General features: G+C 33.8%; 1 protein-coding gene across 1 annotated transcript; it reads right to left on the bottom strand.

The window, feature by feature from the left end:
* Positions 1–3,165: 3,165 nt before the first annotated feature.
* On the bottom strand, positions 3,166–22,783 carry LOC124363035. The gene is made up of 2 exons (XM_046818098.1): positions 22,632–22,783; positions 3,166–6,581 (listed from the first exon to the last, which is right to left on the bottom strand). Exon 2 carries the CDS (start codon positions 6,572–6,574, stop codon positions 5,195–5,197), a length of 1,380 nt encoding a protein of 459 aa, XP_046674054.1. The 5' UTR covers positions 6,575–6,581; positions 22,632–22,783; the 3' UTR covers positions 3,166–5,194.
* Between the last annotated feature and the right edge of the window lie 4,158 nt (positions 22,784–26,941).

The raw sequence follows: 26,941 nt of genomic DNA, 5'->3' as shown, positions 1-26,941 counted from the left end.
AAGGAGTAACCCCCAGTCATGCAGTGGTCGTTATCGGTGATTCGTTCTTTAAAACTGCCTGAGCAATCGGCATCACTTCTTTTATTGTCATTGACACTGAGCTCACTCTCATTCATCTTGAGCAATGAAATAAAACTTTCCCTTGACTATTTCCACAACACTTTTTAAAGAAAATTTAATATTTTTCTTTTGTATGTACCTACTCCTTTACCGTTGTCCTCATAATTTGTATTGGATTGAGGTCGAGATAGTATGGGAGTAACCTTACAACATGGTGACCTGCTTATTGTAATTATAACATGACTGAATTGTGACTAATATTTTTCTCAACTAACAATTTGATCATATCATTTTTAAACTTGACGTTGGTGCCGGATTTAACTGTACGTTATGGTAGGATGCGTTTTTGATAATTAAAACATGGCTCTTCTTCAGATTTGGGGCGAGTTTTTCTCCTACTAATTTCTTATAATTCTTAAAAATTGTGTCTTAGTTATAATTAAAATATAAGAAGAACCTGCCTTCTTTTCAGATTCAAAAAATACCAAGGCATTAAGGACGAACCCGTTTTCACCGCCGGTTTGGAGAACAATTACTCGTTTCCCTTTACTTCTTTAAACGATTATTTTCGCTCTCTGTCAAATTTTTAGGGACCGCAGAAGAGCTGTGAAAGTGTGCTTCATCCATATATACAATGTTATGATCTGCTTCACGAAATTCTTGAATTTTCCCTTAATAATCCAATTTCTTATTCCTCCGGATAACTGATTATTCTATTAGAAGTTTCCTATTATCTTCTGTCCTCTTTCACTTGAAACCGAGATGAAAAATAATTTTTCATGAACTAGATACACACGCTTCATTTTGTATTCTTTCTTTCACTGCCCTTAAAATCCCCTTTAATGTTGGCCTTTCGTCTTCTGTTACGTGAAAGAAGTCTTTAACTATTCTTCTCTGTAAACATCTATTAAAATTGTGTTTGATTGAAATCTCACTCGTTGACTTTTCCTTCGTGTTTTTTGATAATGAGTAATGTATTTCTTTGTTTTTTTTCCGGCGAGTTTTAACTTTTTTTTTAAACTCTGTACAGAGTACGTGATTTAATTTCCCTCAAGCATAAGCCACTTTGCATCTCAGCTGCTTTCCTGACGTTCCGTGATACTGTTTCTCCATATAATAGACGTATATTTCGTGTAACTGGCTATGAATAACTGCTTACTTTCCCGTTTTCGAAACCGGAGCACTTACGGTGTCCATAACAACCACTGAGATTTATGTTTTTAGCCACGCTAATAGGCTAATGCGCACTTACCTCGTGGAGAAGACAGAACTGACTAACTGCGCTGACGGATGAGCGGGTCGGGCCGCAACAATAGTCCTCTTCGCACTCTAGGCCCTTTTCACGTCTAAATAATCTATCTGTAATATTAATTTCTACTCCAATTCACTACTAGTTTCGTCCTTACGGGATTTTAAAGAGGATTAACAATACATTGATAGAACTTTTTTAGCTAACAAAGCCGTAGTGTAATTTAATCATGGAAGAAAATTAGTTTTTTGTTGATTATAATCATAACCTTTACTCAGTTATATCGGGCCTTACTTTAATTACATTAAAAACTCATTACGTAAAACATCGTACGTAAAAGTACAGCAGCTTGCCCTTATCACAGTCACAGCACAAAACAGGAAATGATTCCACTCCTGCGATCTAGGGTCTACGCTAGCTATTCACGTATGTCTACCCTTAACTGTCTGTATTAATGAGTATCCAATTGGCAATTACTTAACAAACTTTCTGTTTTTAGTAAAACAGAAATATCAAAATATAGTATTAGGAGTAGAGACCATTGTCTACATAAGTACGCATGTTTGGCCAAATGTTCTTAAAACTCAGAGCATTATTTTACGAAGCTTAAAATAAATCAATGAAATGTAAGATGACTGTCTTGTAAATGAGTGCAGTGAAAACGTTTTATTAATTTTGATAATTGTTTCAATCTTTACTTGTAAGGAATCAGAATATACAGATAAAGTAGTGACAATACTTGACTAATGAGTTCAATTACCTTTCCTTTTTGACAAATGCCAGACGTTGTGTGAAATAAATAGACATGCAAAGAAGATCTGAAAATTTACCTTGAAATAAACCTTGTTAGAACAGACAGAAAATGGTGGTATTGATAAAAGTGCATTTCACACGGTTGTGAAAAAAATGTATTTTCGGCAAAATATTTTCCTTTTATTGACTATCTGATTTCTACTCGTCCTTTTATGATGTTGATTACAATTTCGTTAAAATAAAGGGTAGTAAATATTTGTACATATTTGTATTAAAATGATCATGGTTTATATATGAAGTTAAAATAACTTATACAAGAGGCAGAGAATGAGTTTAAAAAGAAGTAAACTCCGTTTTTTCAACATTTTGATGCTGTTGGTAACTATATAAGCATCTAAAAACACGGGTCACATAAGCATTATTGCCGATTTCAATGTCCTACATTTACAAAGCAGCTTTTTAGTAATGAACCAAATATAAACAAAATAGCATGTTCAGCAGTAGAGTTGAAATGTGATTGGTCTTATCACTGGTGCTTCTATGTAAATATAGTTTCTAGGAAAAAAGCTTATTTGCCTAAACGAATGTTCTGTATTAAAAAGTCAATTCACATTATTATTCCCTAAACATACTTTGGAATCGTAGAAGAATAACAAAGATTATCATTTGGTTGGCATAGTTCCTTTTTATTAAGAGATTATACAACATTAAAATTCCCACATTTAATAAACTGAGGGGAACTTATTAGATCATCATTAGTTTCAGTTTGGCTCTTTACGAGTTTAGATGTGTATTAATAGTAATAAACTTACGTAAGTGTTAATATTAACATTGATACAAAATTATTTAATGTCTGATTTGCGTGATGTTATATATTATTTATTAATAAGTCACACAGAATTGAACTACTATATATCGTGCACAACTTCAAAATACAAAAACCGTACCTAGTAATTTACAGAGGTTTCCAGAGCGGCAAGAGTATGCTGTGCTCATCGTGCGATGTTACATAAACCTATTTCTTCGTTTTATGTGAAACACATTTTGGCTACGTTAAGTTGGTTTTAGTAAGAAAGGGTAAAAGGCTAAAAGAAAGTCAATAATTGGCAAAAAATGATATATTCTCATTGGTAGACCACACACAAAGTATTACAAAAGAGTCGTATTTTAGACTGGAACAGTAAACTAAACACAAACAAGGAGGAATGTTAGTAAAACCCTTTATTTGTACTATGCAACGAAGTCTTAAAGTAAGCTTTAAAATAAATGAATAAACTGTTAAAAATAGATATTTCAAACAATGTCACTACTTATAACTAAGTAGCGGCTTTGTTTTGAAATATAGTAACTACAGTACCTACAATAAAATAGGGATAGTAAAAACGACTAAACTTAGACTTACAATTGAATAAAATAATATTGTTGTTATTAACAAGAACAAATTGTAGGTACTACAGTTAACATTTTCATTTATTCCTTTAGTGAAGAGGTAATTTCTCAGTCATACGCATAAAGTGCCAGGATAAAAACCACTTCACAAAACTGACACAAGTAATACTTTTCTGCTTTGTTATTACAATTAATATAATAAACTTAAGTATAATTTGACTATTTGTAAGATAAAATACACAAGCTCTATATTTCTTTACATGACACAAACAAGCATCGAGGTTTCATTCTATTTTACTTTGTTGAATAACTGGATATGATGCTGTCACAATAATATTTGGTGAATATTGAGTTTTAAACAATTTTTTTTGTTTTAATTGGAAACATATATTTTGTTGTTTAACATTCTTGAATAACTATCCAAATACAAGAATGACTGTATAAAATTATGAAAATTTTACATTATCTAGATCAAGTGCCAAGCCATTGTACAAAGAATGTAGACGATTTTTATTCCTATTTAATATTTAAAGGATTATAGTTATAGTAGTAGTAGTAATGACATTAGACCGGAGGCAAGATCTGTTCTGTCTCTTGCTGTATGAGAGATAAAACATGCTCTATGTAAATAAAACATTGATTATGTTTCTCTATATTGCTTATAAGGTAAATTCACCAATGTAATCATCAACTCTCGTATGGTATTGCAATTTAACCCATTAAAACATAAGCTGTATACTCAACATTTGAATAAAATAAGGGTAAAGTGTTCTTCGAAAAGATTATGGAATGTCTACTAGTTTAATAACCAAGTGTGCATTGAAGCCAAATGGTTCGAAATGTGAAGATCTTCACAAAACTCCCAGAGACTAAACAATATTTCAATAGGGTCATCAGTTACCAACCCCTCTCAAAGGTTCAACGGTTAACATGGCAAAGGCATGCTTTAGTATAAAACAGAACCTGGAGGAACTAAATTACTACGTGTACCTGTCTGCTTAAATATATACAAATATTTTTTATCCATCTCGATTTTGGCTATGAAGGACAATAAATTTTCTTTTTATCTACTATAGTAAAGCCCGCTGATCAAAATTTTACTAATGTAGATATTTTGTTAAGGCAAACACATTAAGTGATAACATAAATATTGCAAGTTCAAGATACAAAATTAATAATTATTTAATTAAAAATACTTGTTTTCCTTTCTAAAAACAATTTTTGTCTCAATCTCTCCCCTCTCAATCACAATGTATACATAACTCTGAGAACATAAATTGGTAATTGGTCTTGCACAAACATGAACCTTTAACAAAGTAATGAAGATTTTCTAAAATAATAATAAATAAAATGTTCTATGGCTAGTGTGGCTATACAACTACAATGTATCATACACCTATATTTCTTACAATATACTACTAAATATCTTGTTTAATCCATAAATGTAATAATCTCAACAGGGGTTGGTCCAAATTAATTGTTATTAACCAAACCTACTATGCAATTAAACTAACTTCATTAATTTTTAATTTATATTTCTTGTTACTATGAAATTTTTACTCAGCCTCAAAAATATGATATATTGTATTGCAAAATTATTGCAATGTAAAGGCAAAATTATTTGTGCTGTTTATCTCACACCAGGAATGAAATAAAACTAAACCTATTTTTTATATTTAATCAATCACCTGTAAATTTTATTAATAATTCATTAAAAGTATTTTTGCTGCTTATTTTTTGCTTTTACCAAAAATGTACAACTGATTTCTTACCCTTTAGATGTATAAGGGATCTTGTGGAAACCTTATTTACACAGAATACTACTCCACACCCCATGGTTGAAGTCATAGTTTTTCTTAAGTTATTCCCATTCAATAACCAAATTCCAAGTTCATCTTTTCTCTCAATCTGGATGAACCTTTTTGTTAACAAATTAAAAATCCTAGTTTCTGGCAATAATGCATGCTTTATATCCAATGCATGACGATCAACTAGAGTCAAGGTACGATTATCAATAAATAAAAATTTGTTATCAAAGACAACAACTGGCTGGTATGGATACGATCTAAAAGTCAGGATAATTTCTGAGGTCTGAGCATTATACAATGTAAGAGTGTGAGGTATCCAAAGCTGAACGACATCATTGTGAACATCAAACTCAGAATAATTGCCTGTTGTCTGAAAGGGTAAAAAAGAGAAAGTGATTAGACTGTAGATAATATAGGTTAATTTTGTTTCAGTCATATCTCTAATGGCAAAGATAATCATTGGATAAGAACCTCTAATGGCATCAACAAAACCCTTTTTGATCGGTAAAATCTCTTTTTTTACCTTTACACCTTTTTCTAGATCCCAAACATGCATCTCCAAGTCTCTCGGAAGGATTCCTACAAAGTACTTTCCTTGTACAATGCGTAGATTTACCCATTCATAAAGGGCATGACTTCTGATGCTCAATCGTTTTCCATAATCAACTAAGTTGTCTAACTTTTCTGAATCCTCAAAGAAAAACACATACTTCAGGAAGTTCTGTTTTGTACTGAATTCTAAGTAGTAACATTGCACACAACTTAAATGGAAAATATAGACCATATTGTTTTCTCCATGTATTTTTAATTCGTGCGATACAAAAGCAGTAAAATAAATTGGTTCAACTATATCAACTGCAGGGTTGTGGCTCACATCTAAGACATTGATTTTGTTTTTAGATGCCACCATCACAATGTCATTTGTGAGGAACTTAGCAGAGCTAGGCCAGTTTTTATTAAAAGTTTTTTCTAATAGCCACTCTTGCTTGAATTTCCCTTGCATCCAGTTGTCCCAGAGATGATTCTCCCTCATGAACGCCATCCTCCAGTAGCTAATAGGACTTAATGTGCTGTCCTCAGTCTCTGGGCTGACAAAAGGTGGATCTACCTTGCAGGGGGTAGTCCTCAAATATTCTGCTAGTTCCTGGTTACAGTGCTTTCTCCACAGAACATCTTCTCCAAAAGTTTCCCTCATCCTGCAGCTGACAGCACAACAAGCTGCTAGCTCCTCCACTGTAATGTGACGCGTTATCAACTCAATGATGTCCAGGGGTAAATCTTCTAATGAAGTTGGCACATCTGTTGCAGACTCCATAATTTATCTGGGAAAAAAATTGACATCTTCAGTCAGACTTATTAATTAAAATTAAATGTATAAACTTGATTTAATGACATTATACTTTTAGATATTCACTACGATATCGTGTTCAGGGAACTAAAACTGCTTACTTTAACCTGCCTCTATGTGCTAGAGGTGGTTACGTACTGCTGGACCAAGTGTACTTTCATACAAGGCCGAGACATCCACCAGTATGGAACGAGAGGCAGGGACAACTTGGGAGTGCAACAGCACAGGATGGCAGTATTTGCTGTCTCAAGTTGGTGTTAGCCTACTTAATAAACTTCCTGAATGCATCAAACAAATAGAAAATCAAAATCACATTCAAGCTCGATTGAAGCGCCATCTAGTGGCAAATGTGTTTTACTCGGTTGATGAGATCATGGAGAATCACTGGGATAACTAATTGGCCCTAAAACAAACCAAATTTCGGATCTGATGTACCAAATTAAACTGAAATTGAATGAGTGTGTGATGATTGTAAGTATGAATGGATGTAACTATTAGATTAGAATTTTAACTTTAAAAACCTGATGTTGAAAAACAATGTGTATTGTTAAAATGCAAACACTCCTTATGGCATCGCATCAACTAGTAATAAAATTGTTATTTACAGAATTTAAAAAAATAAAGAGGATTTTCACAATTAAAAATCATTCATATCAAACTCTAGTCAGATGTTGCAGTAAGTATATTGCAGTAAGGACTCTTTTGGCTTTGTCAACTTGTTTGAGAAACCATTTATTTGCCAATTCTCATACGGTAACTAATATTTATAACCTTCACTCCAGTAACTCACAAGTCCTGGAGAGTGAATTATGTATTTACATATTGATCCTAGCATATAGAAAGATTTTGAGTTGATCGTAAAATCCTCTCTCACACTCTCACTCACTCCCTCTCTCCCCCCCCTCAATTTTTTCTCACTAACGACAGGGCTCTGCCCCACTGACCTCTAAAGTTGTGAAAATTTTCAGACCAAATGCATTACAACAAACACACGTTAGGGATAAAAGATTTTGTTGAATATGATCAGCTGTTGAATGTAATCTAATTCTCATACCAACATGCTCATTTCTCTCAATTCCGATACATATACTTTCAAAATATTGATTAATGAAACAAACAGAAAGGTATAAAATGTGTTTTGTATGAGACTATAAATTATTCAAACGCTTTCATCAACATAAATAAAAATTAAATGCAGTTCGTTGGTAAAAGCACATTACCTGAGGAAGCTAGGCCAATATGCTATTGTGTTTAACCCTTTAAGTGCCAATGTCCTGTTACACGGATATTCTAAAAACTACACCTAAAATACCAACTTCCAATTAACCTAATGTCACAAAAAGCATTAAAATTAAAAAATAAACATTTTATTTATTTAGAAACATTTTCTCTTTTATAAACGTATGATTTTATATAATAAAACATGATTTAGTATACCGGGTGTATCAAAAAGAATGACCTGATTTTGTACGGTAATAATTACGAAAAATAAGGTGTGCGGGCAAGGAAAGCTGTGTATTTGGAATGGGTGTGGCCTAAAGTTTCATAAAATCGCCGCTAGATGTCGGTCAGTGCGTCTTCTTCGTTTCCAGTCAGTCTGAAGTAAAATGGCGTCCGCTCAACAAAAGGCGTTTTGTGTGTTGCAGTTTGCCAAGGATGAGTCAGTTGTTTCGGTCCAGCGTGCTTTTCGTCGTCATTTCGGCATTGATCCGCCTTCACCTAAAAACATTCGTCGATGGTATCGCCAATTTGAAGAGAAAGGGTGCTTGTGCAAAGGTAAAAGTTCAGGCCGACCTCGCACTTCTGACGAAATGGTGGAAACAGTTCGGCAAACGTATGAGCGCAGTCCACGAACGTCTACTCGCCGTGCAAGCAGACAACTGGGTATGCCTCACATGACTGTCTGGCGAGTGTTAAGACGTCGTTTGCTGTACAAACCATACAGACTAAAATTAGTACACGTTCTCCGGGTTGGTGATAAAAGGAAACGTGTTGAATTTAGTAATGCTCTACTTGAGGACATGGAAGTGGATACATTTTTATCACGATTAATTTTCAGTGATGAAGCAACATTTCATACTAATGGTAAAGTAAACCGACATAACGTGCGCATATGGGGACTCGAACAACCTCACGACGTTATTCAGCATGAACGAGACTCGCCGAAAGTGAAAGTTTTTTGTGCAGTCTCTCGTAAAAAAGTGTACGGTCCCTTCTTTTTTGAGGGAGACACTGTGAATGGAATGAGCTATCTTCAAATGCTGCAGAATTGGCTTTTCCCACAACTTCAGGCAGACTCTGGTGACTTCATTTTCCAACAGGATGGAGCTCCACCTCACTGGCACAACAATGTTCGGCAGCTTCTCAACAACACTCTGCCCCACCGCTGGATAGGGCGCACGGGACCTCGAGACAATGCCCTTCATTCTTGGCCTCCAAGATCACCAGACTTGACCCCATGCGACTTTTTCTTGTGGGGATATGTGAAGGAAAAAGTGTTTGTTCCCCCTCTAACTCATGACATCGAAGAACTAAAGAACAGAATAACTGTCGCAATAAGGTCTGTGAACGCAGATACGTTGTGTAAGGTTTATGAGGAATTTAGCAATCGTCTGGATGTTGTTCGTGCTGCTGCTGGTGGACATATAGAACATTTGTAATAACATACCTAAAACTTTAAGATTTTGTGAGTATTTTGCAATAAATTTTATTTTTGTAGTACATTTTTAGCAATAGATATTGAGTTTTAAAATCAGGTCATTCATTTTGATACACGCCGTATATGTATAAGATTTTATTACAGTTGGAATAAGACGGTGATGTTTTAGAACTAACTAACTTTTACAATGCATAATTGTCAGTTTAGTTTTATTAGTATGTTTGTTAATTTTGTCTGTATTATTCCTTAACTTTATATTTTGTGTAAAATTATTAACTGTGTTTAAGACTTAGGTTGTTTAAGACTGTGCCAGTTGTTAGGTTTCTATAAATATGCCACAATTATTTTATTTGTGAACATTTTACCATTAAATTTCAACAGTGTGTCCATAATTTAGTAGACTTTACATTAAATTTATTGAATAGAGCCCAGCTATTTTTTCATCACCATAAGGAGGTCTAAATACAAAAACAAAACACTTTTTCATGTAAATAAACAGTTTTGTAATAAAAACATATTTTAATTAGACTAATTTTAGTATTTTATTCCAACAGATTGAATTTTTATCTATAATTAGGTTAATAACTCGTTAAATTTGTGTAACAAATAATAGAGATACAAATTATTTACCAACACATTGCAAAAAGGGATAGAAACCTTCTGGCACTGGAAGAAACACACTTGTAATAAATACTTGGCACTGTTAGAGCACAATTTGAAATATACCTATGTCGTTAAAAGAGTTAAATGTTCTAAATTAGGTTTTATTGGGCGAAACCATCAGATAATTTGGGGATATATATCCACTGAAACAAGCAATTTCTCATGTTTTGAGTGTAGTATTGCAATAATATAAATAACAATAGTTCTATTTACCTTTTACTATAGATAGCATCAGTGACAAGTTCAAAGCAACTAATCTATTCAGTTTATTATTTCAGCATTGCTATAAAATTCAATTAGGCTTAATGATAAAAGTTATTAATATGTGTACATAATGGGATATTTATAGTAGCTACAGGAAAAATATAAAAGGAATGAGCAATAACATAACTCAAAGAACCATTCTTTCCATTACTATAATTTAAGGAACACAGCAACGCACCCAACACAAAGCCCAATATTTCCTGAATGAGGGATCATTGAAGGGGAAGCAAGTGTATTTTGCACTGATGAGGGATAAGTAAAGTAAAGTGGTCTTATTTTACCAGGAGAAGTTAAGGCTAAGAAGCGCTCTCTAACACTCAACCTGGGGATACAATACTGATGAGATTTATAAAAATGAATATTATTCCTACACTGAATCAAGGAAGGACAATAATATAGCAAACAATCATCACAGAGCAAGGACTTGCACTGTACTGTATCAGGTTTACAATGATCTACTTATACTTTCCAAGAATGAAAACCGAGTATACAAAGAAATACAGTGACCTGAGTGGTCCGCAAAACAGGCAGATATTTCTTTAAGAGATTTCACTAATTGTAAACATTACAGATGTTAATTTTTACATTTTTGTGCTTCTTTTATGCAAGAACAATTATACAATGTGTTGAAAGTTTGCAAAAACGGTATAATAATACTTTTCGAATATCCTATTTCTGTTTTAAAATTATCATAGGACTCCTTTATATTACATCACATATGCTCTCACTAAGAAAGCTAACACACTTCTAATGTAGAATTCTTTTTCTCGGCACAAAATAGTTAAAGTACTACTGAAATATTTTGGGCAGTCCAATAATACATCATGGAATGTTGTATAGAAATTCAAGTGGAATACACTCCAATGGCCATCACTTATTTTAGGAGTGCATTGCCATTTTTAAAAGATATATGCCTATAAGTCCCCTATTGTTCAGCAAGAAATTGTGTTCAAAGCAGATAACAGCTAGTTATTTTATAAAATGTGTATGTACACACACATGAGTACAAGCATGTATTGGATGTTTAGGTGAACAAAAGTACAAAAATTAGTTCACTATAATCAGTGGAAAGATTAAAAGCAATATTCTTTAGCCACACTTCCAATAAATGATTACAAGATATTTAATTTGTATGAATGTCCATTTGTTTATTTATAACTCATGCTGCACTTGTAGATATAAAAGTGTTCATAGATCATAATTTACTTCTTTAAAGTTACATTCAGTTACTGTAATTGCTTTCAACCGTTAAGACTCATGCTTTTAACCAATTTTGCTGTCTCAAAATATCAAACAATGTCCAACGTTATAATGACCATTTTTGCTTCATTTTCAGCCAGTCTGCAACATTTGTAATTGGTGCCGTGATCAAACGGTATTCTCAGAGAAAAAAAACCTAAAAATCAAATAATACATCCAAAGCTCAAAGGGGGATTTAAAATGAAACAAGAAGACTACAGGCCCATATCAGTTCCCTTTTTAAAATTGTTGAAAAAATTGCCTTATCGAGGTTGCTGTATCAATAATGTGCTGCCGGAAGAATAGCACGGATATATAGCTGGATGATAATACTGAACACCTCGTAAACTCTCGGGAACGAGGAGAAACAGGAACCACTATCCTATTAGATTATAGCAAGTCTTTCAACAGTTTGAGCGATGAATTGATGTTAAATTGCAAAACACAGTGTAGTATTATCTTACTACAGGTACCTGTGGCTTCACAAGCAATTTCACAATGTTGCACCTTTATGAGCACTTCTGGTTCAAGTGAAGTATATTTCCGATGCCAAGGTTAAGTTTGCCTTCTTTCTACAATCAAGAAAATATGGAAAAAGGTGAAAATTTATGATCATTTTAATTCAATCCGGTCTTAGTATTTTTTGTTCCAAAGCTGATTTTGCCCTGATCAAGAAAATACAATATATATACATACACAGCTGAGAAGCCTACTTTTGTAAAAGATAACTTAGATAGGTATAATTAAAGCATTTAAATATATAGTAAAAGTTAGACTACATTGTCTCATATCTGCATCAGTAGTAGTTTACCCGCTGCTTTGCACGCAATTTAGTAGGTGTTGCACGTTTAAGACCACTGCTGGTTCGGATAAATTATACTTCCAACACCAATTTTGAGTTTGCCTTGTTGCCGCAATCAATAAAATACATCAAAAAGTTTATAATTAAGGCCATTGTAATTTACTTCATTCGTAGACATAAATACAAGCAAAACTGCTAATTCTACCTGATTAATGCGCTGATGTTGTGATAGGACATGGTATTCTTTACCAACATTCAACTGTATAGTTAAAGTTTGGTGGAACTTTAATGTACATCCCTCCCTTGAATGTATGTAATCTTCTTAGTTCTAAAGTCCAGCCACCGTTACTATTCAGTAATCTGTCCAATGATGTAAAATCTATTGCAATGAAGTTCTGTTGCTACTATGAAGAAGAGAGTAAGTTCATAAAAAATGAGGTTAAAAGACTGGTCTCAGAAGGAGTGATTGAACCCAGAAAGTTGCCGTGGTGAGCCCAAGTGGTTGTCATCAATGATGGACACAAAAACATTTGTGCATTGATTACTCACAAACTGTTGACAGGTTCACACAACTGAAGCATATCATCAAACTCCAATCCTTCCTAAAGATCAACCATTCACAGCATTCAAAGCAAACGAAAAACTTTAACAGTACACTTGTATTACTTTTGGCGTTACAAATGGTGTAGCTTGTTTTAAAAGAACTCTTGATCAAATTATAGAATCAGAAAATCTTTTAGATACATTTGCTTATCTGGATGATGTTACTATAGGTTGTCAAAAACAGGCTGAACATGATCGTAATCTTTCCAGATTCACAGAATCAATCAAGAAATACAATCTCACTGTAAATAAACACTTAAGTTAATTCTTGCAAATTACCTATCCGGTTCTGGGATACATAGCGGAAAACATGTCTATGCGCTCTGTTCCAAATCAATTGAAGTCTCTTTTAGAATTTCCTGACCCAAATGTCAATGCAAGTCTTAAACGAGCTCTTGGTATACTTTCTTACTATGCCAAGTGGATACTGAAATTCTCTGAGAGGATTCTTCACTAACATAAATTTTTTCCCTTTAAATAGTGAAGGAAAGCTTGCCTTCAAGACTTAAAAAGAAGAAATAGCAAGTTCCAGTATGACTGCAGTTGATGAGACTATCCCTTTCACTGTCGAGACAGATATGTCTGATTACGCTATAGTAGCCACGCTATCACAAGCTAGCAGACCTGTTGTTTCTTCTCAAGAACCCTTACTAAATGTGAACAAAACCTGCAAGCAATTAAAAAGGAAGCTCTTGCAATATTTGATTCCCTTCAAAAGTTGAGACATTTCCTGATTGGATGGTGGTTCAAACTGATTTTAAAAGTAAATGTCATACATGTTTAACCAAATTCTGAGCTACCTGGCATTGCTTATATTTGTTAGGGCATACTGCCTCAGTCCATTCATTGGATAGTGAAAAAACCTGTTTTCAGTGGAAAAGCTCATTCATGTCCAGTCTCTATCTTTAAAAGTAAAATGTCACTGAGAGCTGTCTAATGTAAGAATCATTAAGTACATTGAGACGTTAAAAAAACGTATTTCAAAACGAAATAACTGTACACAATTATCACATGTTGAACCAACATACCCAACATTACTTAGCAGTTATATCAACCCATCACTTTGCAGTGCCACCCGAAACTATTCTACAAAATGAGAAACTTATCATACCAGCATCTTCAGACTCTGACGTTGCATCCACAAACACAAATACAGATTGTAACTCACCTCAAACAAGGAGGAGTAGCCAAGATTGAATAATAATCAGCAAGAGGATGCCCCTATTGAACCTAATGATAGTACCGTAATCCCTCTTGAAAATGACAATCCTTCCCTTATGACGACTACACAGTCAACATGTCATAGCCTAGAGCAGTCAACAATATGTCGCTCCTTCAGAGTAAGAAGAGCCCCTACACATCTCAGAGACTTTGTTTAAATAAAGAAAGGGTGAATCTAGTATTAAATTTTCTGTCTTAAAACAGCTGTTTATTAATCCTCAATATTTTTGTTTACTGTTTACTTTCTGTAAATCAGTTTATATAAAATATAGCTTTGTTTTAGGTTGAATAAAACCATTTAAGTTTAGTTCAAACTTTTCATAATAATTAGCATAAAAGATAATACATCAAAATGATTCAAAAGTTACCTATCCAACTGGATCCAAGCTGTAAAATTAATATCAACTGTGCACTGCCAAACCCAAATGATCAGATCCAAGGATATGGTCATATTAACACGTTCAATGCGGTTGCGGTAGATCTACTGCACGGCTGCCTCGCGCCAGGCGCGCATGACGTAGATCTACTGCACAGCGCCATTGTTTAGAAACCCAGTCAGTGTGCTCTCAGCACTCGTCGTGTATGGTTGTCCGTTTTGCAGCAGCGAACGTGTTAAAAGGAGTCCCTCTAGGATCTATATTAGGACCTATTCTGTTTATTATATGTAAGTTATTTGCCAAGTTACCTTCGTGGTAACTGCAGGTCTCTTATCTATGGAGATGACACTATACTCCTCTTTCAGAATATACCAACTGAAATACTGGAAATAGAATCATTTATAACAATGAGGATCGCTCAACAGTATTGTGCTGCAAATTACCTGGTCCATAAAAAGAACAAGAGTCAAGAAATTCTTCAGGGGGAAAAAAAGATGCAGTGACAGAAATTCCTGGAAAGAGTGTACCAAGCAAACAAAGTACCTTGGAATATTTATAGATGACCAATTGTCATGAAATCCTCACATATAAAACTCTGCAAAATATTTAACTCTTCACCGTATATACTGAGGAGACTAAAACAGCATTGAGAATTAGCAGTGTTGACACGGTTTAAACAGCACATTTCGCCCCTTTGAGATCCACCTGTACAAGCTAATAGCCAGTGAAAAAGAAAGACGTGCATATGTGCAGAACGCTGACCCTAGCACTGTTACAGCGGTACAATGAATGGTACTTACTTTCTCATTATGCCTCATACTTCCAGATGAAATCAAAAACCCAAGACACAACCAACGTCTGAGGAAGAACGTCTACAAGTAGCTCTTGAACTACACTTTCTACAGTCTACAAATATTTGAGTCTCGCAACTATGAACCTTAACCAACTAACTATCGAAATACTAAATTTACTTATTGTAAACTTCATGAAAATACTCAAATTTATATAATGTGTAGGCTAAGATGACTATTCTTAATGAATATGTTAATAAGGAATCATGATTATAACCATCAATAATAATGAAAAAACGGTACTTTGGGATTATACCTGACCACACCAGTATGAAGAACACAAAAATATAAATTTATAGAAACAAACATGATATAACGAAAAAACAACTGTTTAATAACAAAATTACAAGCATTTCCAGGTATTGTGATCGGTATTGTTATCGCTGTTATCTTATCTTTCTCGATAATCCCGATTAGGGCAGGGCGCGGCATCATATGATTTGTATGGTACATAATTGCCTTTCCATTACAATTCAATTTATATTTCTGATCAGCACCTCTAGAATTTGATATTTTACTGATAGGTACTATCTCGAGGGATGTTTTTCTTTCGTCGACATCAGCGCGGGGCAGCACCTACCAAAGCCCGCGCTGATGGACGGAGGCACTCGCATTTTGGGTGGCGGAGTGTGATCAAGAATAAAAAAGAGTTTTGAGTGTTTTTTCAATAAAGAGTTTAGTTTTAGTTTGGTAATGTTTGTTTTTGTTGAATTTTTGTGTTTGGAGAAATGTAGAGGTAAAACACGGAAGTATAACAAAGCGATCCACCAGCTGAACGGGCGGCGAGACTCTGCAATCAAGTTATCTACTAAACTGCTCGACTTTGACCTCTGTCCGAGGGTGGGGAGGGATTTGCGATAAGACAATTCCTGTTTTATATTGACGAAATATTGTTCTACGCTAATCTAGTAATCAGTAGAAGCAAAATGTCAAATAACGATTCATGTCTGGGTGTGGTCGGTATAATCCCAAAGTACCGAAAAAAACATTACATCAAAAACCATGTACAGGTTAGTTTTACTGTTACTCTTTCATTAAATATGAGAGCAGTTAAGGACATAGCCGGCAAGGGTATCCAAGGGTTCCAGACCCCCCCCCTCCCGCCGCCATATTTGTATTTATTTCAATAACTTTTTAGTAAACGATTATTATTATTTTAATAATTCAGTATTACTAACATGTACTGCTGAAAGATCGTTCTCAACAGAGAAATGGGTCAAGAACTTTTTAAGGCCTTTAAAACCCATTAGTTGTTGAATGGGCTAATAGTAATGCCTCCGGCAATTAGCACAGGTCAGCATTGAAGGTAAAATTTTACCAATCAGTAAAATATAAAATTCAAAAAAATTACTAAACATTAAACTTGTCTACAACAAGTAAACAGTGTATCCTCAGCTATAGGACAATGGCTGTCACATTTGTTGCAAATAGTACAAAGTAACTACATGTTATTATATTGTGCTGTTTTTTACATATTATAAATATACATTGCCTTGATATATTTTTTTATTCATCACCAAAGTATTACTTTTTTAAGATATAAAAAGAGCCGAACTATACTGTAATTTGTAATACTGATAACGTAATTTGATTTTAGTTGTTATATCGAGGATTCGTTACTCAGGATATCAATTATTCAATAATCATAGTATCGATGATTCAATTGTCATGGTGGAAGCTTATTGTACTGCATATTTGCAATTCTTCTTCTTTACACCTACCTAATGTTTTTATATATTTACTGTTATTGTAAATATATAAAACACTGTTAGCAAAAATTTGCAAACAGTGCAAACAATATTTGTGACTCAGTGTTGGTTACATTTTGTGAAACAAACTTCATAGGCTCAATGATTGGAACACATTTTATGCCATTGATGAGTGATTTGTAATAGTTTTTATTTTTCAGAAAATTAGCACATAACAATTTTATTTTGTTTTATAATAAAATTATTAAAACAAAACAACATAAGGTTTCAATGGGTGGAAAATGACAAATTTCGTTATAATACATGAAATGTGGAACTACTTTTCTTGCATCGAGCAATATTTTCATAGTACTTTGGGATTATACCGACCACACCAGTATGAGGAACACAAAAATATAAATTTATAGAAACAAACATTATATAAAGAAAAAACTACTCTTTAATTACAAAATTACGATTATCAATTGTTAATGGGTTTCCTGTGATGCCCAGAATGCAGGCATATTTTAGATTTAGGCAACAAGTCATGATCTTGTAAAAAAACGAATGGCCCCCTCTTTCGCTCCTGGGTAAACCCCAAATTCTCATAGTGTCACCCATCACTAATTTATTACACAGACAGTAAAACACGGAAGTACAACAAAGCGACGTACTCGACAGACACTGCGGCACAAAAGTACAACAATGCGGCGCACCAGCTGAACGGGCGGCGAGACTCTGCAATCACGTTATCTACTAGACCGCTCGACTTTGACCTCTGTCTGAGGATGGGGAGGGGTTTGCGATAAGACAATTCCTGTTTTATATTGACGAAATATTGTTCTACGTTAATCTAGTAATCAGTAGAAGCAAAATGTCAAATAACGATTCATGTCTGGGTGTGGTCGGTATAATCTCAAAGTACCTATTTCATTTGTCACATGGTCTTTATTATGATCGTAAGTCAACTTCCTATTGGTTGCTGCTGACATAAGACTTTGCTATCTTTGGATACGTAAAATAACAATAATACTGAAATCAAAGGAGTTTGACCAAAAGACATTTTTGTTGATTTAACCTTCTAAGAATAAAAATTCATATCAGTCTGAAACAAGTGCTTCTGACCAGCAGTGCAGACTATGGCACCGATGGTGCCCTGCACTGATCGTGACATATGGAAAAAACATCCCTTAAGGTAGTACCTACCAGTAAAAAATAAAATTTTAAATGGTCTGATCACGAATGCCTCCAGCCATTATTGCTTTATAGGAAATGCAATTTGGAAAAACAAACAAATATTATAAATTCATTTAAACATTATTTGGTACTTTGGGATTATACCGACCACACCCAGACATGAATCGTTATTTGACATTTCGCTTCTACTGATTACTAGATTAGCGTAAAACAATATTTCGTCAATATAAAACAGGAATTGTCTTATCGCAAACCCCTCCCCATCCTCAGACAGAGGTCAAAGTCGAGCGGTCTAGTAGATAACGTGATTGCAGAGTCGCATCGCTTTCTTGTATTTCGTGTTTTACCTCTACATTTCTCCAAACACAAAAATTCAACAAAAACAAACATTACCAAACTAAAACTAAACTCTTTATTGAAAAAACCACTCAAAACTTGTTTTTATTCTTGATCACATTCCGCCACCCAAAATGCGTGCCTCCGGCCATCAGCGCGGGCTTCGGCAGCACCCGCGCTGATGTCAACGAAAGAAAAACATCCCTCGAGATAGTACCTATCAGTAAAATATCAAATTCTAGAGGGGTTGATCAGAAATATAAATTGAATTTTAATGGGAAGGCAATTATGTACCTTGCAAATCATGTGATGCCGCGCGGCCTGCCGTAATCGGGATTCTCGAGAAAGATAAGATAACAGCGACAACAATACCGATCACAATACCTGGAAATGCTTGTAAGTTTGTAATTTTGTAATTACACAGAGTTGTTTTTTTCGTTCTATCATGTTTGTTTCTATAAATTTATATTTTTGTGTTCTTCATACTGGTGTGGTCGGTATAATCCCAAAGTACCCATTATTTACTATTACCTTTTTTTTCCTCCTTGGGGCGGCCTACTGCCATGCACTTAAGCCTCAAGGGCTTTTTGCGCACCCTGCGCACCATGAGGCCCACCAGTCTACAACAGCAGTTCAATAAAACCGCCGAAAACAACCTATCAAGTCCTCCTTACAAGAAAAGTAGTTCCACTTTTAATGTTCTAAAATTCATTACTTGTCATTTCCATACCCTAAAACCTTATATTGCTTTGGGGTAGGGTACGATAAGCGGACCCTGGTTTTTATATTGAAATTGGCAAAGGATATTACTTAATCATAACCATCGATATAATCAATTGATACTGATAATTGTTTTTAACGATTAATTAAATAATCTATATCAATAGCTGTAAACACATTTAAATAATACTCTTAACTCTACAACTGGCAGTCGCCTGATTATCAGTCGATATTAATGTTTCTGTAGTGGCAGTCGCCTGAAAATCAGTCGATTTGACACGTGCCCGTTTGACATCTGTTATAATCAAAACACGAACTAAACTGCAATGATTCATATACCACTGGAATCAGAAATAGTTGCTGATTTGATCGATGTATTTTGTTTTGTTTTGTAAGCCATGATTTAAGTATGACATATTGAAAACGAGAGTTGTTTTAAAACTGTCGGCCATTGTTGTTGTATTGTTACCCGGTCGCGTTATTCTTGTCCATCTAAAACGTAAGTTTATTACATGAAATAAGTGTGTTTATTTATGCGTAAAAATTCTCGTAGATTGTGTTTTATCAGTTTATTTTGTGATGTTATGAAGAAATATAACATTGTACGTATTACATTAGGTATTGCACATGTGATTGCACTGATCAGGAGTAAAAGAATGAGATGGATGGGCCATGTTGCCCGTAGGGGAGAAGATAAAGTGATAAAGAAGGTGTGGCGAGGGGAACCAGAGGGAGTGAGGCCATTGGGCAGACCTAGGATGCGATGGAGAGATCAGGTGGAGAAGGATTTAAGAACGATTGGCGCTACACTGGAAGTGGTTCAAGATAGAGGAAGTTAGAGAGACATTGTTGGCGAGGTCAAAAACCATCTGGGTTTTCGAGTGGCCACAGGAGTAAGAGTAAGTAAGTATGAAGAAATATATGTGAAAAAAATATATTAGTGAGCTTTTGCATTCTAGGCTATGTGCAGTGTTATGATAGTTTTAGTTAGCTTTAGGATCATTTTCATATGCGATGATCATGATATAAAGCTTCTTTATTTATTTTTATAGGCTTACTTTTAATATATTTTATGAATTTTTCGAGTAATAATTAAAATTTTGATAAATTTTATAACACAGTCGTATCCATAGCAACGAATTTAGCTGTATTGTACTTTCTTCAGTTTAGAGTATTTCATTTATTGTTTTAATAAAAAAATGTAGTAAACTATACATTTTCTAAAACAAAAGAATAAAGATTGTTAAAGATTTTCAACATTTTGGGTATTTTGGAAATATTTTTTTTCACACAATATGTCTTTTATAGGTGCATCCCCACCACTTTTACATACCTTTTTTTATTTTTTGAAAAAACAAACTTAGTAAAAAATTGATAAATTTCTTATATTTTGGGGTTTTTATTTCCATAAATAAAAAGTAAATTTTCTTGTGAAAACAATTATATATAATACATATATAGGTTTATAATCAAATTATACAAAAAAAAAAATTAAAAACCGATACTACTGCAAAACACCTCAAAATGGCCTGCCACTTGAGGACATTTCAACTGCCAGCTCGAGGGTTTAATGTAATATTTCAATTTTATATAAGTAACATTTGATTATTAAAAATGACAGTCAATTTTAGAAAACTACCCGGCATTGCTTTGGAAGATGATAAGACGTGTTTTTCAAGACTTCAGCATGTTAGACTCGTGTGGATAACCCCATTATGTGAAATTTGTGGGAAAGAAACAACTGTAACTGTGAGAGGAGCAAATATGGTCGTCTTCAGTTTTCCTAATTTTGGTTATAAGTTAATAATAATTTGTTTGATCACTGTGAATATTAGATTCATATTTTAATTTAAAACATAGGTTTGTTATTGAAAACTATAGATACTTTATATCGATTGATAGTCTAGGATTTGAGATGTGAATATTAGGTATCGATGATTACATTTTTCGATATAAAAAACCGGGTCCGCTTATCGTACCCGGGTAGGGTCCAATAAGCGGACCCGGTTTTTTATATCGAAATTGGCAAACGATATTACTTAATCATAACCATCGATATAATCAATCGATACTGATGAATTATTTTTAACAACTTAAATAATCTAATATGAACAGCTGTAAACACTTTCAAATAATACAATTAAGGTAATATTTTAAATTTCACGTAACATTGTGTATTAAAATGGCCGTCAATCTTAGAAAGCTTCACGAAATTGCTTTAAAAGACGATAAAATATGTTTTTTATGGCTTCAGGATGTTGGGTTAGTACCTAAGAATCCATTATGTGATATTTGTGGAAAGGTAACAAATGTAACTGTCAGAGGAGCTAACATGGTCGTCTTCAGATGCAAAAAAAGAAGGTAATGGTGGACACAACTTTAGTAAAAAACGTTTTCGTTCTGTTTCATTTAGTTAAAGTTATGAGTTTCCCTGATTTTGGTTATGTTCATTTATTATTTGTTATCATTAAATTCACATTTTAATTTAAACATATGATTGTTATTACTTTTATATCGATTGATAGTCTATGATTCGATATGCGAATATTAGGTATCGATGATTATATTCTTCGATATAAAAAACCGGGTCCGCTTATTGGACCGTACCCTCGTACCCTACCCTTGCTTTGTTAAGTAAGATGATAGCAATGGGATAGTAATGCGAATCTTATCTGATAAGGACAAAAATTAATACAAATTGAATGAAACAATTATTCGTCCCCTAAGAATATAAAATTTTGAAATATGTAGTTGTGTGATTTTTCTAATTAAATACAGAATTCAAATATTTGGAATTACTTCTTGTAATTTAAGGCTATAAAGTTATTCTTAAACATAACAAATGTATAACCACAACGATCAATTGACAGCAAATTATTACATTGCTTTGATAAACTTTACAGTTCTTTATTAAGTTAGAGAATTTAATTCAGCAAATTTTGGCACAAAAAAAACATTACAAGGCCCTAAGTAGAAATTGGAGAAAAGTGTTTTTTTACAAAAATATAAAACAGTGTGCATGCCACAGTTTTATGAGACTTTCAAAAGTAGGCGTTGTAGTTTTAAGAGACAATAACCTTTTGTTCCAGGTTAAGACTCCTAAAGTCCTCAGGCACTTCTAGACCAATGCCTAGGTCACTTCTAGATCATTTTGTATACATAGGGATACTTCATATTATGGAATAATAGAACTATCAATCAATATCTAAAATACCAAATAAAAGTCATATGTTTAAAATTAAATAAATAGTTTAATATAAACAATGTCACAACCTAATATGTCATAACCATAAAACGTCATACTTTACTTTCTTCCTTGTATAATCCTAAAAATATTTCTGGCACTTTTCAACTTAAAAATTGATTCACATTTTCACTAACTGTAAAATACCAAACACACTTACCAAAAATGAGGGGAAATTGTGTAATACAACTATACTTTCAAAAATTGCACAACTTCAATTCAACCGAATTTCTATGAGTAAGCGAGGTATGGCCAGATGGGGTTACTGTTGAGTACTGTTAGTACAGTAGAACACCGTTCTGCTGTTCTGCAATCGCAATAATTTTGCAGAACCATATGGTCTGCAGCGCAGATGTAGCGTATAGCAACTAGCAGACGTAATTTGTCAAGACTGGACTTGTTTATAAACACTTTTGCTCCACTTTAAAATATTACTGTTATAATCGTATAAATTATTTAGAATTTATTACTGACGACGGTTAATGGAACATTTTTAAGGATAATGAGATTCCGACCTTTAAATAGACACTAATATACACTGTACTTCATATTTTTAGAATGCATGTTGGTTTTTGAGCGAAGGGAAATGATACTGTTACATCAACACGTAAATAGTGTTGACCATGCAATGCTTTAAAATACATAATTAACGTATTCTTCTCATTAGTCAGGATAATCCTAATACTAATATAATATTATAAATGTGAATGTGCCTTATTGTTTGTTTGTTTTGCTTTCACGCATAAACTATTCAACCAATTTCACTGAAGTTTTACATGGACATTCTTAGGGTCCTGGGATGAATGTAGGCCTATTCTTATTTCAAAAACCCCTCCAGACTAATCCCCACTGGTCTCTAAAGTAGCACAAAACCCAATCTTTGTCTCTAAAATTGTGTAATTTGAATTGAAAGTGCCCGTTAAACGTAAACAAATGTTCTGTGTAAACATTCTATTATGACAGTACGACCATACATTTAATTAATTTAACCAATATTCTAAATCTGTTCACATTTTTTTAGAGTGAAAACATAACAAAAGTAACTACCGTATATTTCAACATTATGGCAACAAAGCCAACCAATTAATTTATTCTGGATTGTAGTTAATGAACTAAATTGGGACCAACATATTAACTTACTTCTCACAGAATCTCATTTCATTGTCAGAAGTTATTTCAATACACATTATACTATACCAATCATCCTAACAACATAGCCCATGGGGGTAGTGCCATTTTAGTCAAAGACACAATTAAAGATTATGAATTACCCAGCTTTAAAAGAACATCACCTTCAAGCTCCCAGAATTGTTCTTGAAGATTGGTATATTGTTTATGGAGAGTGGTTTAAAGAATATATCCAGTCTCTCCATTTCACCAATATTTTGTAACCAAATACCGCCTTTGTAAACAATTAAGAGGAAATGAATGAATATTAAATTCTCCACTTCAACTCGATTTTATGTTAAAATAGCTGTTTCCCGCGGCTTTGCACGCTTTTCGTAAGCTTTGCCCGTGTTATGTGAACTTCTGGTTTAATTGAATTATATTTACAACGCCGAAGTAGAGTTTGCCTTGTTGCCACGATCAAGAAAATCTGTTGGTATTCTATAGCCATTGTACACGTACTTTATTATAAAAGTGATCTAACACTCAATCTTTAAGTTCAACCAGATATTTATCTTGAAAACAAAATCTGTACCTGGGAGGTAAAGGGCATTATGTCACAAAACCTAAACTTTTCAGTACAGCTGTTTAAAGTTTTTTTTCCAATTTTCTTTGCATATAGAAAGTTAATTTATTTAAAGATTTTAACAAAACTTTGTAAATTTAATCTTTGCACTATTTTTCTTTCAAAATAATATAGTTATGGATTAAAAAATTTTTTTTTTTTAGTGAAAAATAATTATTTTTTCAAAAGTGACTGACATAGTGCCTTTTACCTCTTAATATACCGTTGAATAGTAGGGGTGGTGTTTATGAATAAGTAAGGCATCATGTACTGTGTCAATGTATAAAAACTTTTATTGCCTTAAATCAATTACAACTAGAACAATGTTTATAATGGATCGATAAGAAAAAACTTAGACCTGCCATCATTTAGCTTTCAGGATTTTCTTCGTCTTGAGAACTCGGGTAATCACCTGCTGAGTTTGACGACTTCAATGATTTGTAAAATGGGTGACATACTGATGGGACAAAAGGTAACAAGGACATAAGGTCATCATACTTTTGTTTACTAATGGGATGTAGCTGGATTGGTTACAACACTAAGATCTTCGGGCCATGGTATTCATTGCTTCTTCGAGATCGTACAATAGTCCATGCATCTAAATTCTTCATTGAAATCTGTTTTGAAAAATAAACTGCCCTTGGTTTTCTTTCCTGACCTGCAAATGGACACACTGTGAAATGAGTACAGGTGCCTTTTCACAGTCTACTTTCCTTGAAACAAAAGGTGCATCCCTTCCAAGTAACAGATTATCAAAATTTCAGAAAATCATCCAATTCCATGTTGTAGACAGAATAACTTCTTTGATGTGCTGCGAACCAGTTGTTGCCAATCCCCATGGCGTAAGTATGGTCATGTTTGCTGTTTTTTTCCTTTTCTTCTCGATTAGTGCATGGATGGTGTCAGCCTCCATATGTGTGTGACCTTTCAAAAGAAAATCTCTGATTAATTTCCTTGATCTCGAGGGTATTTGTGTATAATCCAAAAGAAGCACATTATAATTGACTTATTCTTATTCTGCCCATAGCAGTTATCAGTCCACAGAGTAATCTTTTCGATGTCAGATTGAGGGATAGTATTATCTGCCCATTTGAATATAAAGCGGATGCGATCTCGTTTCCTCCTCTGTCTCCTTTGGTTTCATCCCACATCATTACAGTGGGCTGACAAATCAGAAGAGTCATGAATGGTATTTAAAGTTCAGTGTCCACAACTTTCTCTTGTAGAAACTAATACCACTTGAATATTAAAGGGGTTGGCAAACATTTTTGTAGGTCACCTGTTATAACCTTGTGACTTGGGTTTTTCTTTTTGCATTAATAGCATCTGTTTTTTTAAGAGAGAGTACCGGTTTTTTTGATTCATCAAGATGGTTGTCTATAATCAGCCTGAATGCGTTCTTTATCTGTTTGATTTAAATCCTGCTTTAGTTGAGCTGAAAATGTGTCACATGTGTCAACTTCAGGAGCCTTAAATGACAAATTGAAACTTTTATTAAAAACATCCCGGTAGTACCAATTTTTACCTACATGTTTTTCGTCAACATTATTTTCTCTGCAATAATCCAAGTACAATTCATACATTTTCTCTATACAGAGCTCTGGTCCTAAATATTTTCTGGCGCTTTTTTTCTCTACTGTAGTGACTTTGGTATTGGGGAAATGAAGCTATGTGTTTCTTTACATGTTCAAGAGTCTCAGGAGGTATCTTATTTGAGGGAGTGTTTCTGCCTCTCTGATCTTGTTTAACAATGCCTCCATTTTCAGTATTTTTTAAGGCAGTGATAACCACTCTATTTGATATGCATAATGTATTTTCAAACATTACTTTACATACTCTAACTTGCCTTGAATGGATGGTTAAAAGTGATACAGGAGAGTATTTTGTTTATGCTTAGACGTATTCTCATCATTATTATTTAAAACCTGTGACGAACAATGGGCTGTGTAATTACACATGAACGTACAAAAATGCCTCTTGACATCGGGATTGCTATTCTCAGTATAATAAGAGTTAAAAATCTTTATTCGGTCACCATCCGTAACCTTATCGTAGCATTTAAGCCTACAATGGACATGCTGGTTTCATGGTTTTGGCTGGTATAATCTTACCTTTTTTGTTTGCATACTCCCAGACCTGCAGCACACTTCCTTTTTCTAACATTGCATTTCCAATCATCTACATGTCTAACCTTTTTTCTTCCAGTTTGCTTCAGCAAGGATTTATTTTTTACTTTTCTTTCTTTTGAGGTGTTGAGTGTTTACAATAGGATTTTAATTGGTGATTTCATCATATCATCATCACTAGTCAAGTGCAAGTCATTAAGAAGTACATCATTGTTGTCAGCTGAAATTGTCATTTTGTTGTTTATCGTCCAATAAACCAAACGGTTTTTTACATACCTTAGTTTTTCTCAACTTAGGCTTAATCCTATCTTTGTTTGCCTCATTTTCAACATCCGAGTCGGAAGATTCGCTGTCATTTGGAAAATACTCCTTGTCAGCATCCGAGTCATATGCTTCACTGAGACTTGAATTGGATTCCCTATCTGCACCTGGAAGAAAATCAAATGTATTAACACACTGCAATAGGGAAATATTTTGTAATTGTTTAGAAAAACAAACTTAGCTTTTTGTTTCAACTTTTGTATTTGGTTATTCAGGGCAAATGACTTTAGTTTTATTGGTTATTGTAAGGTTAGGATAGAATATTTGCACCACTATTTTTGTGTTAAGAAT

This window comes from Homalodisca vitripennis, chromosome 5 (genome assembly GCF_021130785.1).
Source record: "Homalodisca vitripennis isolate AUS2020 chromosome 5, UT_GWSS_2.1, whole genome shotgun sequence".
NCBI classification, from domain to species: Eukaryota; Metazoa; Arthropoda; class Insecta; order Hemiptera; family Cicadellidae; genus Homalodisca; species Homalodisca vitripennis.
This window is presented reverse-complemented; position numbering and strand designations above follow the sequence as displayed.